This window comes from Megalobrama amblycephala, linkage group LG18, assembly GCF_018812025.1.
Source record: "Megalobrama amblycephala isolate DHTTF-2021 linkage group LG18, ASM1881202v1, whole genome shotgun sequence".
NCBI classification, from domain to species: Eukaryota; Metazoa; Chordata; class Actinopteri; order Cypriniformes; family Xenocyprididae; genus Megalobrama; species Megalobrama amblycephala.
Window position 1 is genome coordinate 1,386,285 of NC_063061.1, and position 18,010 is coordinate 1,404,294.

At 39.1% G+C, this 18,010-nt stretch overlaps 1 protein-coding gene across 2 annotated transcripts; it reads right to left on the reverse strand.

Annotated features, from left to right (window-relative positions):
• Positions 1–815: 815 nt before the first annotated feature.
• Positions 816–8,391, reverse strand: LOC125253332. 2 transcript variants are annotated; one of them, XR_007181411.1, is made up of 2 exons: positions 1,153–8,391; positions 816–935 (listed from the first exon to the last, which is right to left on the reverse strand). XR_007181411.1 is itself a non-coding variant. In XM_048167267.1 (2 exons), the coding sequence occupies exon 2, from the start codon at positions 7,632–7,634 to the stop codon at positions 1,707–1,709; it is 5,928 nt and encodes a 1,975-aa protein (XP_048023224.1). In that variant the 5' UTR covers positions 7,635–7,794; positions 8,011–8,391; the 3' UTR covers positions 823–1,706. The 2 variants fall into 2 exon arrangements, 1 of the variants encoding a protein (XP_048023224.1); XM_048167267.1 differs by having other exon boundaries at positions 823–7,794; positions 8,011–8,391.
• Positions 8,392–18,010: the final 9,619 nt, after the last annotated feature.

Consider the following 18,010-nt stretch of genomic DNA (forward strand, 5'->3'; position numbering starts at 1 on the left):
GTTGCTAGGCTGTTGCTAAGGTACTTGGGGTGGTTGCTGGGGTGGTTGCTAGGCTGTTCTGGGTGGTTGCTAGGTGGTTGCTATGTTTTTTAGGTATGGGAATGGCATATTTTGAGTAAATCTAAGTTGAAAACCTACATTTTCTCTCAGGCTTACAACTGTTTTTGACTTTTAACATTAAATTTCTTTCTAATTAGTGTTTCTGATTAAAACTCCCTCTATTATTGCTTTGCGGTCTTTCTTGTTTTTTTAGATATTAATCCTGTTGTACAGCATAATGGCCAACTACTGTTGTTCCTATTGTGTTGTATAAAAAAATACTGATTGATTGATTGATTGATTGATTGATTGATTGATTTTGGGATATGTTCATTGAGATACGTTTGGGCTATTTTTGATTCGCCATAGGGCTAGTTTTGTTACGCAGACCTGGCAACCCTGTTCAAGTGGTATCTGGTATGTTTATAAGAATAATGTGTATTATGGCAAAGGTAGTGTAACCCAGCATCACTTATAAATCTAAAAATAATATTTTTCTGCCTCATACAGTGGTCAGAATCCACATTGTTCTTCCAGTTGTGATCTCTCTTTTAAGTCATTTTGGGTAAAAGTGTCAGCTAAATGCGTAAATGGAAATGTATTTCAAACACTTTCTGGTGTCTGAAAGTTTTTTTTTTTTTTTTTGAGCTGAAAAAATTTTTTTTTTAAATATTTTAAACACTGATGTTTGCTGGTAGTCTGACTCCGTGGTTATAAATAAGAAATGAAAAACGGCACCAAGACTCTTCTGACAGATATGGGTCCAAGTTGTAACAGCCCGGTTGAAATAATAAAGGATTTAGCTCCTCCACTGATGTTGTACTATTTCTTCTCTTTGTTTATTGTTCTTATTAATTCCACAACACCGTCACAACACCGTCACAACACCGTAAGAGCTAGAACAGATGAATAAACAATATTGTAATTTGTAAATAATTCACATTCATGTAAATGAAACAAAACAATTGACCATATAGCAAAAAAAATTACGAAATTAATACTAACATTTATCCTAAACAACATAAAATTACTCATAAATCAAGCAAATACATATAAAACAATAAAAAAGACAAAGTACACTATATCTATGTAAGTATAAATATACATGGATACCTTGTTCTCCTTTCCAACCAGGTGCTAAACAATAAAGAAAGATACTACAAAAATAAAACAACAAATAGAGACTAGATGCCTAATTTACTTTAAAGTATCCTTAATACTATTATCACGCTCCGTGAATCCGTAACCGCATGGTTCCGTGTCTCCGTCTGTCTGCGATCTTCCGTGTATGCGCCTGTTCACTCAAGCGGTCAGTTTTTTCATTTCCGCCAAGCCGCCTTTCAAAGTAAAGGTCTCTAGGCATAATAACTTAAAGCGGGGAAAATAACATTCCAAAATAAAATAAACCAAACTATTATTAATTAAAATATAGAATTACTATAAATATCAGAATTATGTATTAATCTGCAAAACTAATTAAAATAACTGAGGGTTAGTTACACTCCCACCAAATCATGAGGGACTAAATTGTTAAACTTTAATCATGAATGATTTCTCTCCTTTTTTTTAATGAATTAGCCATTGTTACTTAGCCTAGATTTAAGGAAAACAAAGAACCAAGCATATTCTATTATGAACTGTTTTACTCAAAGGATATGTCAAGGAGTTTAAGCTGCTTCCAGCAACAGGACCAGCTTCTGCACTGGCCGCTCAACTATTGATGGCTTGTGCAGACGTTTACCATCCTTCCCCAGTTTTCTGTCACCAAAACGTATCTTCACTCTTCTCACCAAACCATCCTTGTCAACGACAGTCTCAATAACTTCTGCCAAACGCCACTCATTCCTGGGCAGATCGTCTGCCTTCTCCAGAACTATATCCCCAACTTGCATGTTCCTTCTTGGTGTAAGCCAGCATTGTCTTGTTGCAATGTTAGACACATATTCCTTCTGCCAACGGCCCCAAAATTGCTCAGCTAAGTATTGGACATGTCGCCATCTCTTGCGAGCATATATATCTTCTCTGACAAACTTGCCAGGAGGTGGTAAGGCTTGGGTAGTTTTCAGTGTGAGAAGGTGATTTGGGGTAAGGGGTTCAGGACTTTTAGGATCATTCAGATTGTCTACTGTGAGCGGTCGGCTATTTACAATTGCCATTGCTTCGTAGAAGAAGGTCCGAAGGGAAGAATCATCAAGCCTTCCAGAAGATAGGGACAGAATGGAATGTAGAACATTTCTCACAGTTCTAATCTGTCTCTCCCAAACTCCTCCTGTGTGACTTGAGTGGGGTGCGTTAAAGACAAAGTCACATTGTTTTTCTGCTAAGAATGTTACCAGACGGTTGGTGTCAATCTCTTTCATGGCCTTAGCAAACTCATTTTTGGCGCCAATGAAATTACTGCCTTGGTCGCACCTTATTTGACGGACTGATCCTCTGATAGCGATGAAACAACGCAGGCCATTGATAAACGTATCCGTGGACATGTCATCCAGCATCTCAATATGGATGGCTCTGCAACAGAAACAGGTAAAGAGAAGTCCATACCTCTTGAATGATTTACGACCTTGTCTGGTATTAAAAGGGCCAAAAACATCCATTCCGCAGTACGTGAATGGAGGAGATGGATCTATACGCTCGGAGGGCAGGTTAGCCATTTTTTGCTCTTCTGTGGGCCTGCGCAACTTGCGACATCTCACACACTGTCGTACAAAGGAGGCTACAGTCCTATTTACTCCTGTTATCCAAAATCCTCTTGATCTGATCTCATTTATAGTCAAGCCCTTTCCTTGATGCTCAGTTTTTTCATGACAATCAGCGATCAGAAGTTTTGTAAGATGGTGTTCCTTTGGAATTATCACTGGATGTTTAACTGAGTTAGAGAGAGAAGCATTGCAAAGTCTTCCTCCCACCTTGAGCAATCCGTCATGGTCGACAAAGGCGTCTAGATTGTATAGCCTGTTGCTGTGTGGGAGTTGCTTGCCCTTACGGAGTAAGGCTATTTCTTCTGCATACATCTGATTCTGTAAATCCTTAATGATAATGCACTTTGCATTCTCACGTTCTGCCACGGTACTGTGGTCACTTGATTTGTCCTTCCTGACTCTACGAATTAGACGTGCTACTGCCTGAATGACTTTGGACCATGAGGACAACTTTATGAGACGGTTGGATAAGCAGGAATACTGTACTGTTTGGGTGTTCAGTGACTGAGCCTTCTTGACCTCTGGATCTCCAATAGGAAGTTGTGTGTTCACATCCACAGGCGGAGGTATTTGCCTTTCCCACAAGACATTCGGTCCTCTGAACCAGCTGGAAGTAACCAGATCATTAACACTCATACCTCGTGATGCATAGTCGGCTGGATTTTCATCAGAGGAAATGTATCGCCACTGTTCAGGAGTTGTACTGCGATGAATTCTCTGAACTCGATTTGCAACGAACGTATGGAAGCGGCGAGCTTCGTTGTTTATGTAGCCTAACACCACTTGAGAGTCAGTCCAGAAATATGCCTCTGCATCTGCAAGGTTCATTTCTTCCTTAAGCATATCATTCACAGCAACTGACACAACCGCAGCAGTCAACTCTAACCGAGGGATTGTTGTGACCTTAAGTGGGGCTACTCTAGATTTTGCCATGAGCAAAGAACAATGGATGTCACCTTGTTCGTTCTCAAGCCTAAGGTATGAGCACTGGCCATATCCTCTCGTGCTAGCATCCGAGAAGTGATGAATCTCTCTTGTTGTGATTCTCCCAAACCCAGCAGGCACAATACAACGAGGCACCTCGATCTTATCTAAGTTAACAAGATCAGCCTTCCACTGCTCCCACCTTGGCTGCAAACCATCAGGTAAAGGATCATCCCAGCCCATGCCATTTCTGCACATTTCTTGAAGAACAGCCTTTCCTTTGAGCAAGAATGGCGCAAGAAACCCCAAGGGGTCGAATAACGAGGCCACTGTAGACAGTATGCCTCTACGGGTTGCTGGCTGGTCCTTTAGATTGACACGAAATCTGAAGTTATCCTGTTCCAGATGCCAGTAAATGCCCAAGGCTCTTTCCAAAGGCTGGTCAGTGAGGGAAAGATTGACAGCTGTAACATCTACAGCACACTCAGAGGGTGGCATGCTCTCCAAAACTGCCCTATCGTTAGACACAAACTTATGCAACCTTAAACCTCCTAGTGCACAAAGCTGGCGAGCTTCTTGAGCCAACTGGATGGCCTTCTCTGCACTTTCAGTGCTGGAGACTCCATCATCCATGTAGAAATCTCGCATAATGAATTGCGAACCAAGGGGGTACAGATGTTCACCTTCTCTCGCAAGATGTTTTAGTCCGTAGTTTGCGCACCCAGGGGACGACGAGGCACCAAACAGATGTACTCTCATACGGAATGTTTGAGGCTGTGAGTCGAAATCTCCATTTCTCCACCAAAGAAATCGTAAATAATCTCGATCTGCTTTGTCAACATGGAACTGGTGGAACATCCTCTCAATATCACACATTAAGGCCACTGGATACTGTCTAAACCGCAAAAGAATGCCAGTCAGGCTGTTCATCAGGTCAGGGCCTGTAAGAAGATGATCGTTCAAGCTGGTTCCCTTGTATCTGGCAGAGCAGTCGAAAACCACTCGCAGTTTACCTGGCTTCTTTGAGTGATATACTCCATGATGAGGGATGTACCATTTTTCTCCCTTCCTTCCTTCATCAATGACTCTTTCAGCTTCACCGTTCCCTATTACTTCTTCCATGAACTTCACGTAATGCTCTCTGTACTCCTGGTCCTTCATTAATTTACTCTTTAGATGTTGAAGTCTTATGACAGCAAGAGGCTCATTATCTGGAAGACAGGGTCTTTTCTTGAATGGAAGGGGCATTTCCAAGTGGCTGTCCTTGTTCATTCTGATTTTTTCTTCCAGTTTATTCAAGAACATAATGTCCTCTTGAGACACCACTCTTGTGTTTTCTTCAGTACTCTTGAAATCTGACTCCAGCACTTTGATCACATCAGCTGGCGTTACAGAAGGAATTTCCTTAATTGATACTCTGTGACATATGCTTACACTTTGTGTCTCATGATGTGTCGAGGAAGGGCCCACAATGCTCCATCCGAGATCTGTGCGAACAGCATATGGCTCGTTGTCTGCTCCAAGAATCACTTCTCTGGGCGCTAAAGCTCTAGAACAATTATATCCTATTAATAGACCAACCTCACAATCTTGAAGTGGGGGAATTATGTCTGTTAAAGGAGCAAGATGTTTCCAACACCTGGCAGTCTCACTTGTAGGGATGTGTGCGCGGTCCACAGGGATACATTCCTTAGTGTATGCAGGGGGTAGCTCTAGAACTATTGGGGAATTGAAGCCTCTGACTCTAAGACCAGAAACTCGTTCACTAGATATCAATGAATCCTTCCCAATCATAGTAGTGAGCTTAAGTGTCACTGGGCATGAATCAACCTTTAGACCTTGACTTACTGCATATTCAATGAAGACAGTGTCACTTTGTGTGTCTAACAGAGCATAGACAAGTTTCTCAGAAACTGGGTCATTTTGTGAGGACAACCACACTGGCACGATCATTGAGGTGTTAACAGATGTGCATCCAGATTCTACACTTAAAGATGCTGTCACGACCCTCTCATGAGCATTCTCTGGGCTTTGAACAGAGGAGGACTTCACCTTTCTAATGAAGCTGTCATCATGTAAGCAGGTAGGATGTCTTCCCTTGCAGGTATCACAGCTATGTCTGGAACGACAGTCTCTGGCACTGTGACCGAGCTTTAAACATCCGTAGCACAGCTTAGTATCCTTTATAAACTTTCTCCGTTCTTCAAGAGACTTTGCAAAGAACTTAGAACAATTATGAATTTGATGTTCACTGCTTTGACAGAACAGACATGGTTTAGAGACTTTACTAGTGGGCTTCGGATTATCATGCTGTGTGACTAACTTTGTGTGGAAGACATTGGCTTTGTTCTTACCAACCTTGAGGTTATGTTTCTCCTTATTAGCTTCAGAAGCATGAAGAGCATAGAAGGAAGTGACTGGATTGCAGGCTACCTCGGCCTCAACTGACATGAAGTTAGCAAAATCGCAGAAAGTTGGGAAATCTTGAGTCTCACTCAGCATTTGCGTAGCTTGACGATTCCAACGGGCAGCCGCCCAGTCAGGAAGTTTGTTTACAAGTTTCCTATTTTCCTCGCAGTCATTCAGTATTTCCAGTCCCTTAACATGAGGTATAGCGTCTTTACATGCATTCAGGAAATCTGAGAAATTTCGGAGTCCTTCAGCGTCCTTGGGCTGGATTCTGGGCCAGTTTGCGAGCTTCTCTCTGAATGTTCTTTGTATAATGAATGGCTGTCCATAGCGATCTTGAAGTCTTTTCCATGCATCGGTGTAAGCTTCTTCATCGTTTCTGTAAAAGATGCCTTCTAGAGTTTTCCGAGCAGAACCAGTGACATACTTCTTCAAGTAGTATAACTTATCTGCTGAGGAGATATGTCTTTTGTCAATGAGTGATTGGAATGAAGCTTTCCACTCAATAAAGTGAATGGGGTCACCACTGAAGACTGTAGGCTCTGGCATAGGAAGCCTGTTCAGAGTTATACTGTCTTGGACAGCCTGCACGAGGTAAGACACATCAGCATTGGGAGGTAGTGATGATGCTTTTTCATTGAGTGTTGGCTTATTCGAGGATGAATGCACAGGTTCTTGTGTGGGAATGCTTACAGGTCGCTGCAGCCCATCGTTATGGTTAGCAGAGTGAATGGTTTCTTCCTTGTCATACACTTCTAGTCTTGCTCTTGCTGCTCTTACCTCCTTTACTGCTTGTAGTCTTTCAAACTCACTCTTTTGAGCATCAAGTTCTCTCCTTTGCCTTTCTTCTAGAAGTTGTATTCTTTCCCTTTGTTCCTTTTCCTCCAGTATCGTTGCATATTCTGCTTCCTTAGCTGCAAGCTCTGCTGCTGCCTCTATTCGTTTGGCCATCAGGATGGAGTTCAGTGAAGGTTGACTTATGGGCGTACTTGGCTTGGAGCTGACACGTGAGACCGTAGAACCGTAGACAGAGCGAGCATAATCTCTATCAAGCAATTCACGAAGACGCTCTCTTACTCTTTCACCGTCGAAGTCCCCATCAACACCTGAAATCCTCTCATAAGCAATCTTAACGATGTCTTTTGTCACAGCATCGCATGCATCAATTCGCCTTCTTGTATCAGTAGATGGAGTAACATAACTTCGAACTTTCATGTATGCATTCATCACACCGTCTCTTTCCCTTTCCAATGTGTCTATAAGTGTTGCTAGTTGAGTGTCTGAAATGTCTGTTTTCAGCTGCCCTCTTGCCTTTCGCGCCTCAGCTTTCCATTTTTCATATGCCTGCATAAGCTTTCTCTCTGCCTTTTGTGACTCCTCCTTTTGATATGAGAGCATCCTTTCTGTTGGAATTCGTTCACGGACAGAACGACGTACTTCATCTGTCTTTACAACTTCAGATTCATCTTCTATCTCATCATCTGTATCTTTGTTTTGTGCAGTTTTTAATACTTCAGTTTCTCTCACAGGAGTGCACAACTTGGATTCCTGGTCTGTCATCCTTTACATCAGCAAATGGAATCAAGCTCTTACTGTAACAGCCCGGTTGAAATAATAAAGGATTTAGCTCCTCCACTGATGTTGTACTATTTCTTCTCTTTGTTTATTGTTCTTATTAATTCCACAACACCGTCACAACACCGTCACAACACCGTAAGAGCTAGAACAGATGAATAAACAATATTGTAATTTGTAAATAATTCACATTCATGTAAATGAAACAAAACAATTGACCATATAGCAAAAAAATTACGAAATTAATACTAACATTTATCCTAAACAACATAAAATTACTCATAAATCAAGCAAATACATATAAAACAATAAAAAAGACAAAGTACACTATATCTATGTAAGTATAAATATACATGGATACCTTGTTCTCCTTTCCAACCAGGTGCTAAACAATAAAGAAAGATACTACAAAAATAAAACAACAAATAGAGACTAGATGCCTAATTTACTTTAAAGTATCCTTAATACTATTATCACGCTCCGTGAATCCGTAACCGCATGGTTCCGTGTCTCCGTCTGTCTGCGATCTTCCGTGTATGCGCCTGTTCACTCAAGCGGTCAGTTTTTTCATTTCCGCCAAGCCGCCTTTCAAAGTAAAGGTCTCTAGGCATAATAACTTAAAGCGGGGAAAATAACATTCCAAAATAAAATAAACCAAACTATTATTAATTAAAATATAGAATTACTATAAATATCAGAATTATGTATTAATCTGCAAAACTAATTAAAATAACTGAGGGTTAGTTACACAAGTCAAGTTTATTCAAATGTATTCATCTAGCACTTTATACAATGCAGATTATTTCAAAGCAGCTTTACAGTGATAATGAGGAAAATAATGGTTCAGTGATGCAAACAGAATTCAATTCTGATGTAAAGCTGCTCTAAAATGACAACAAAGTGTCAATATTCAGCTGAAATCAATTCATTGTTGATTCAGTTTGGTTCAATAACTGTGTAAAGTTAATCAGTTATAAAAAGAGTTTTCTTTTTCAGAGCTCTGGAGAAAACTGGTTCTCAGTTCTCATCCAATAGTGTCAGTGCAATCAAATCGATAATATTGTTGAATATTAAATGTCCCCAACTGATCAAGCCAGAGGTGACAGTGGCAAGAACCCAAACTCCATCAGGTGACAGAAATGAAGAAAAAACCCTTGGGAGGAACAAGGCTCAGTCGGAGAACCAGCTCTCCTCTGGCCAAACGAACAAACACAGTGTGATTTTGATTCCAGGCTGCATCACAAGTCAGATTGTGGATTGAGATCATTTAGAATATTTCATTCAGCTCCTTCTGCTTAAAGATTACATCACATTGGCATTTTGAGGGAGGAGGAGGGTCCAGTGTTGGGAGCATATTTGCAATGCCCCAGGGCAGATATTTCAAGTTTAAATAGGGAAAATTTAAAATATCAAAAACCGCTCACATTTAAGGGTGCACTACGCAGGATTTTCAGTTACATTCAAACTTGGACCCTCCGCATGGGTGATCTCAACACCGCCGGAAGTGATGAGGTGTTGTGTTTATCATGCATAAATGTCATTTTTGTGTCTGTATATGTTACGCTAATAATTAGATGACTGGCTGTAATTTGCGAGGGAGTTTAGCCATCTTCAGTCTAATGAGCAGTAATTATGTGTCATTATAGAAACGTAATTACAGTGCTTAGCAGACTGTCGAGTTACAGAAAGCAGTCAATAAGGCAACAGCAACATTTTGTGTCGAGACACGACAACTTCGCTTCCCGAGTCAAGTCACCTTCATTTATTTATATAACGCTTTTTACAGTGCAGATTGTGTGAAAGCAGCTTTACAGTGATAGAGGGAACATAATTTTGGCTGCACAGCAGCTCTAGAAGAAAATGGTGTCATTGTCCAGCTCAAGTAAATTCAGTATTGATTCATTCTGTTGTAAAAATAATTAGTTATTAATTTAGTTCATTTATCTTTACAGCAGCTCTGGAGAAAACAGTGATGTCATCATTCGCATACAATGTTGTCAATGCAGGCAGATCAAAACACTGTTGAATATCAAGTGTCCCCGACTAAGCAAGCCAGAGGCGACAGACACAGATGACACACCCACACACCCAAATTTATTTTTCATCCTTTATTGACATTGGTGGTTCCATAAAGAACCTTTGGACCATTTCTATTCCACGAAAGATATTTTATAGTGGAAAAAATATTATTCTCATTAGGGATAAAAAAAGGTACTTTTAAAGGATTAGTTCACTTCAGAATTAAAATTTCCTGATAATTTACTCACCCCCATGTTATCCAAGATGTTCATGTCTTTCTTTCTTCAGTGGAAAGAAATGAAGGTTTTTGAGGAAAACATTCCAGGATTTTTCTCCATATAGTGGACTTCACTGGGGTTCAACGGGTTGAAGGTCCAAATGTCAGTTTCAGTGCAGCTTCAAAGAGCTCTACATGATCCCAGACGAGGAATAAGAGTCTCATCTAGAGAAACCATCAGTCATTTTCGAAAAAAAATAAAATTATATACTTTTTAACTACAAATGCTCGTCTTGCACTGCTCTGTGGTGCTCCACGCATGATGTAATCATGTTGGAAAGATCACGCATGACGTAGGCGGAAGTACCACAGTAGAGCGAAAAACTCTCATCTCATTTACATCTCATTTTCTCCTCCAGCTTCAAAATCATCCGACATTGTTGTTTTACCTTTTTTTGTAAAGGCTGTTTGACTTAGTCTTTGCACGTTCACTTTGTAGACACTGGGTCGGTACTTCTGCCTACGTCACGCGTGACCTTTCCAACATGATTACGTAATGCGTGGAGCATCACAGAGCAGTGCAAGACGAGCATTTGTGGTTAAAAAGTATATAATTTTATTTTATTTTTTCGAAAATGGCCGATGGTTTCTCTAGATAAGACTCTTATTCCTCGTCTGGGATCATGTAGAGCTCTTTGAAGCTGCACTGAAACTGACATTTAGACCTTCAACCCGTTGAACCCCAGTGAAGTCCACTATATGGAGAAAAATCCTGGAATGTTTTCATCAAAACCCATAATTTCTTTTCCACTGAAGAAAGAGAGACATGATCTTCGATAACATGGGGGGTGAGTGAATTATCAGGAAAATTTTAATTCTGAAGTGAATCCTGTTCCCTGAAAGGTCCTTTGTGGAACCAAAAATTTGTCCTCTAAATTGCATCAGTGCGAAAACATTTTGAACCTTTATTTTTTAGAGTGTGTGTGGTTGTATTGTATATTAAAATAAGGCTATTCACCTCCGGACCTGCAGGGTCAGTATACTGCAGAGTGAGCTCCAAATCTAATGTGTGTTTTAATCAAATTCAGTTATCCTTATGTAGAAATGATGATGTGTCGAAACTGAGAGTGCTGCATTCATATATCTCAGTAACACAAGCTCTACTTGTCCTCCTCTATCAGTATAACTGTCTCCCTCTAGTGTTGGCTTGGAATAATGACAGATGTAAATGTACTATATAAAGACTTCCAGCTAAAATGTTCTGGGCGCTGCAGTTTCCTCCTGTCAGTCCACTGATACTCTCATAATGAGACGAGACGCATGTTCACAAACATCTGCCGCACATCACTGCGCTGTTATAGAGATGAGAGCACCTGTCAGCTTGTCTGCGTTCACACTCACACACACACACACACACACAGTAGACAGCCGAGTTTCCCCATCATCTGTCTGCCTTGGCCATCAACACTTACACAGTCAGCGTGTTTCATGGGTTCTTTTGTAACATTGCCATTATGGTGTCAGTTCACAGTAGAAATGATGCCCTCATTATGCGAATCAGTGTGAAAGTTTCACCTTGGGTATTGTGGGAATAACACGGCTATCAGAGGGTTTGCAGCTGACATGTTCTAATGGACACCTGGAGGAATACAAATTGTGATGAATCTGAATTATACTTATCCTCTAAGGAATATTATGATTCAGACAACCTCAGAAGTCTTTCTTCTGTCGTCTCTCAGATCAGCCTGATGTTGTTTATTAAGGAACAATGTGTGTATCTCAGTAGCTAAGATATTTAGTCAAAAGTCCAATGACAAAATGGCTGTAAAACCTGAAAACGTCTTGAAATGTAGTTACGGTGGGATACTGGAATAATTGACTGTTTGGGTGTGCGTGCAGTGTCATTAATTATTCTTTATTTTATAAATCAATTAAAGGCAGTGTGTCTCTCCTCATGTTCTTAAAAGTTATTTAATACACAAGTCATTTATATAAGGTGTGGACCTCTAACACCGATAAGATTCTAGCGTCAAGCCGTTGGTCTGTCTTCACCAGACTTTGAGATGTGATAAAGTCAATCAAATATCACAGCCAATCAGAAGAGCACGTGGGCGGGCTCTATTGGCATGCTCCCGGCACTCACAACGAAATGGATAAGTACATAATCAATTTCATGAATATTACACCATTTTAACATTATCAAAAAATACTTACTGAGTTACTGAAACAACTTTTGTCACAGATTATGCATGTCTGTTCAAGTTCTTGTTTCCTTTCATTTATTTTGAAGATCTGAGGTGAATTGTCCATTGTTGCTTTCAGTACGGCTATAAAAGACACACAAAATGATATTCAAGCACACATTAGATGCTTTTAACATTAAATAAAGCACATAAACATTACCTGAGATTATCATCGCCATACTTTGTGTTGTTGTTCCAGCCGCAATGTCAAAACTGTTTCTAAAATACAATCATCGCGTGTCGTCGTCACGGCTAGTTAGGACAAAAACGTGGTTAGGACACGGTGTAAATCTTTTAGACCCTGTTTCCACCTGGTATTAACCCTCTGGAGTCTGAGGCTGATTTGGGGCTTGGAGGAGTTTTGACATGCCCTGACATTTGTGCTTTTTACAGTTGTTCATAAACATATAAATGACAAAAGTGTCATTACACTGTATTCAGCACAAACTAGGCTACAATAATATGTGAGGAACATGTATGTACATGTTTGTATTTTTGAAGGAATAATGTTTATGCGTGGTTATTGAAAAAACAAAAAACTTAAGTCACTGAAATAAGGCCAAAAAAAGTATATTAAATCTGTGTTCACAAGACTTTTGGGTATTGGAGGTTGTAGACTAGAGTTTTTGCTTCAGAATTATGTAAAAATTATGCTGCCTACTCCTTCATATAAAACAATATATTGATTTAGTTTTTGTAAGTCACTTTTTGTCAAGAAACACAGTATGCGTGGAGGCGTGAATCTGCATGAATAATGGGCCGTTTACACCTGAGAAGACAAAAGAATCACATAATAATGACCTGAAATGACTTGCATATTAATGAGGCCTTTTAGTCAGGTAGGCTGTGAAAAAAAAACCCTCTGTAATAATGTCTCAGCTCATCATAAACAGCAATACTGTGAAATATTATTACAACTTAAAATAATGGTATTCTATTATATTCTTTAAAATATAATGTATTTCTGTGATGCAAAGTGTCTGAACAATTATGTTACCTCTATGGCATTTCATATAGGCTTTTAGCTTAAAAGCATGCACATTTGGAGAAATATTGATGGATTCTTATATATTTATGTCAATTTTCTATACTAAGAAGTAATATTTATTGTCATCACTATGAGTGCTGGATACTGTTTTTTCAATTTATACTTGCAGCCGGAGGGCGCTCTCTGTGCACATTTAGGCCACAAATTCATATAAAGAAGAAAAGGAACTAGGAACTAACGGCATGTCTTCTAGAGATCGCTAACCATTGCTTTAACATCCAAATAAACACTTTTCAAGACAATAAATACACGATTGAGACGATGTATTGTATTAGAATTTGCGTCTGAATAGCGCTGGCTCCGTGGGCGTGGCCGCATTAGCGGATAATGAGCTGAATCACAGACGTGGCTCTCTTTTCATACAGATTACATAAACACAGAATGTTTGTTTTCGATTTGACTTGCACAATTTAAAACCTGACATTTCAACTTTCTTTAGACGTAAGTGTCATTTTTTTCGTCATTAGTATTCATAAGTTACAGTTCATTTTCTGAGAACTATCAGATTGGACTTCGTTCAGAGGGAGAGGAGAGATCACGCATCATGTTAGTTTTCTTTATTTTACAAAAAGCACAACATTGTGTTTTTACTATGAGTGTACACAAATAAAAGAAGATATTCTATAGTTTCAATTGATATATTACTTATGTCTCTATGACAAGAAATGACGGAGTATTTTAAGTCTGTTTTGCTGCAATGTGAAAAAAATCCTGCAAAACGCGCCGGCGCGTTTTCAGACCTCAGGGAGTTAAGATGCGTTTTGGTCGATTGGATCACAAGTAGACGAGGGAGACACATTCTTGTTTACACCCGTCTCTTTTGTCCACTTCTGTCCTGCTTTCGCTTCTCCTCTGACAGACACAAGACTGGTCGAATGCTGTGAGTGTGTGTTAGAAATCAGGAATGGGGAGAGAACATTGTGCTTGGTACATTTTTCACCTTCAAACCAAACTTGGGTCTTCAGCCGACAAAGTCATGCCGCTTCCCATAATGTTTACGTATTAGGTGGACAGTAGGCATCTTTAGTGACTGTTCGAACACATTCAACCACATGAGCATTTACACTACGAAAGCAATCCGGTCGAATGTGTTTTCAACTACCTCTGGATGTGGTCGAAAGCGGACAAGCTCAAAACGCTTTACACCTGAATTTAGAGTCGTCCACTTGTGATCCAATTGACCAAAATCTTAATACCAGGTGTAAACAGGGCCTTGGTTTACTATTTTAATGGCAGGATTAATTTTATTGATTGGGATTGATTTTATTTTCCTCTAAACCACTAGATGGCACAAAAACCTGCCGCAGCACTTTCCTAAATATCCGCTTTTCAAAATGCACGTGCAAATTTGTCTGATCCTTGACGTGATCGTGGGCAGCAATGCAAAGTTGATTATGAGGTAGTTTGATCTAATATTTGAGTTTTTTTTAAATGACATGTTGTTGATTTAAGAAGCAAATGAGAATCGGTTAAATTAATGTTTGTATCTTCAGACAGAGGTCTTCTTAATGATTTTCAGTTTTGTTCAAGGTAATTCAAGCAACAGTTTTTCAATAACAGACGAATATGTAAAAGTATGTTATTTGGGGTAACCACCTCATACATTAATACGATTTTTAAACAAAATTAACCACTTTTATTCATTATTTTCACATTTTCTCCAGCAATGTTTTTTCTGCAATCATACACTTTGAGAGTAATGAAATCTGAAAAAGTAAAGCCGAATGAAAAGTAAAGATGAAATCAATTTAATTTTTCATGTTGACTATTTTTGGATTTAAACTCTGCGAAACACATTCATTTAAACATCACGTGACAGCTTATGAATCTGTGCGTGTAAAAGTATCTGTAGAACGGATATGCCATCAAATTAATAACATTCATGAGCAAACGGCTCTGATCTGAGCTTATAGGCCAGTAGATGTATTTATCTAATGGGCACAATTCAGGGAGTATAGATGCTCAAACTACAATGAAATGCCAAAAATTTTGCAATGGTTTCTAAAACCTCATCCATGGTGTCAGATTATAAGAGGAAGTGTGTGTGTCCCTTCAGCAGCTATTAGAGGTTTGCCGGTAAATCTGACATGTGATTTAGTTAATCTGTGCATGATGTTTAAGAGGATGCATCCGACTGTGTGCTGGGATATAAAACATCCCCCCATCAGAGAGAATTACTGTACTGTGCAACCACGGTTAATGATGCATCAGCCAAGGGAGATATATGAAAGTAATTTTATTAAATGACTGTATGCATATTAATAGGTTTTAATGAATAAAGATGTTAAAATGTACATAACTCGTCTCATGGAATTATTGAATAATGTAGGAGCCATTTGTTTCAGTTTGTGTTATTTTTCTTTCATGCCACTAGAGGGCTTATAATGTATTTACAGTATGTCGTCAAATCGACACAGAGGGTGTGCGAAGAAGAAGGTCAACAGACTTTTTGACCGTAATTGACTTGAGTAGAATTGTCCGCTTCTTTTATTTCTTTATTGTTTGTTGCTGTTTGAATTTGAGCAAAGAAAGAGACAATAAATGGATTGGAATATCCAACTTTATTTGTATTTTATTGACAATCTATTCAAGAACCAAGAACGTGCCAAAACCAAGATCTTCTTTCCCCGTCATCTTATCCTGTCTTGCCCTACTTATTATTATTCTATGCCATGAAACTTTTCAATCAATATAGGAGGATGCCATTCGGTCCCCTTGACTTGTGGGGTCCCCCAAGGCTCTATTTTGGCCCCTTTATTGTTTTCTCTATACATTTAGACTCTATTTTTGAAAAGAATGGCTTGTACTATCATTACTATGCAGATGATACTCAACTTTATTTGCCCCTGAAGCACAAAAATGGCTTAGACTCTCTCTGTGCCTGTCAAAGCCTGGATGTCGTTAAATATTTTAAATCTAAATGAGAGCAAAACAGAGATCATCATGTCTTTACATTGGCTCCCAGCCTGCTTTAGAATTGATTTTAAAGTGCTTCTGCTTGTTTTTAAATGTTTAAATGGCCTCTCAGCCTTCTGACTTGTTGTGTGAACACCATCCTGTGAGAACTCTTCAGTCCGCCAACCAGAGTTCATTATCTGTTCCAAAGGCAAATTAAAATCCAGGGGTGATCGAGGTTTTGCCATAGTCGCACCTAAACTTTGGGACAGTTTACTGACCCATATTAGAACGGCGTTACATCAAAGTTAAAAACATATCTCTCACTTTAGCCTATTGACTTGTGATGTCCTGTTGTCTGTTGTTGTTTTTTTATTTATTAGTTTTGGTGTTTTAGGAACATTGTACAGAGCATTGGTCAACTTTAGTTATTTTTAATTGTGCTTTATAAATAAATTGAGATCGAGATTGAGATGAGGAAAAATGTTATAAAATTACATTATATAAACACTAGGGGATTTCCCCAAAATTATGTGCCAGATTGGATTTCGGAGGTGCTGGATCTGGATCCTGCTTGTTCCGGCACAAATTAAGCCCTGGCTGACCCTAATAAAGCTGTGTACTCTTTTTCCCAATATTTGGATGATTGGACAGAGGTGCATCAGGAACTCAACAAACTAGTCATGAACTACAGCTTCATCTTCATCTTTATTATTTTGTGATCCTTCATACTCATCGTTTTTTATTCTGTTTTGCCCTGAAACCTGAATTTGCTTCTTAATTTAGTAGAAACAGTGCAAGTAGCCAGATGTTGATGTCTTTACGCATATATATCAGTTTGATACCTTATTAGCAGCAAGTTCTCATTACTATGATATGTCTGTGCATCCGCCATATTGAAAAGGTCAAGATCTGCCGGTTAACACATGAAGGTGAACTGACAGATACGGTCGGCGGCAGGGGTCTTTTCCAGATTATTTCCACAAGATCTTGTTTATCATAAATGTTTGACAATTCTGACATGTTGCAGATGATGTAAAGTTCAAAAATTAAACAATGAATTGGTAAAATGCTCTTGTAAATGATATTGACTGAAGTGTTGGGACTATTGACATTAAACACAGCAGTTTGGATAAAAAAACATCATATGCAGTCTAATCCATAGAATGAAGCTGTAATGACACGAGACGACAGGAGATGGAGAAGAACCCAGGATTGGGAGTTATCAAGGCATATCAAGGCAAGTATATCAAGTCAAGTATGCAGGTAGGTAAGCAGTCTGAATAGTCTTTGAGAAACAAATAGGCTTCCATCCATGGCTGTGGGAACTAGGGGTGATGCGGGTGCTGCAGCTCCCCCTACATTGGAATTTAAGATGACACGACTTGTTTTTAATTTTCCACCTGTATTCATAAAATTACCCTGAAGATTCTTTCGTTTTTATATGTTGTTGAATATGGTTTTATGACTTTGAGAAATGACTATAGGCTATTTTTCAAAAGCTGATTTTGCATGCAGTGAGTGATGTTACTTTGCTGGTTGAGGACCAGCATGTCTCAGAACTCATTTGACGTTTACACATGTTCACACAAGACATCGGTGAAAAACTAAATATAGAGGTCTTGATTAAAGGGTTAGTTCACCCAAAAATGAAAATTCTGTCATTAATTACTCACCCTCATGTCGTTCCACACCCATAAGACTTTTGATCATCTTCGAAACACAAATAAGGATATTTTTGATGAAATCCGAGGGTTTCTGAACCACACATAGGCAGCAATGTCATTTCACTTTTTGAGGTACTGAAACGTACTAAAGACATTGCTAAAACAGTCGACGTGACTGCAGTGGTTCAACACTAAAGGGATAGTTCACCCAAAAATGAAAATGTGATGTTTATCTGCTTACCCCCAGGCCATCCAAGATGTAGGTGACTTTG

Bases quoted from the DNA above. Each gene is read 5' to 3' on its own strand.
- LOC125253332 (XM_048167267.1), bottom strand. From the start codon at position 7,634: ATGACAGACCAGGAATCCAAGTTGTGCACTCCTGTGAGAGAAACTGAA.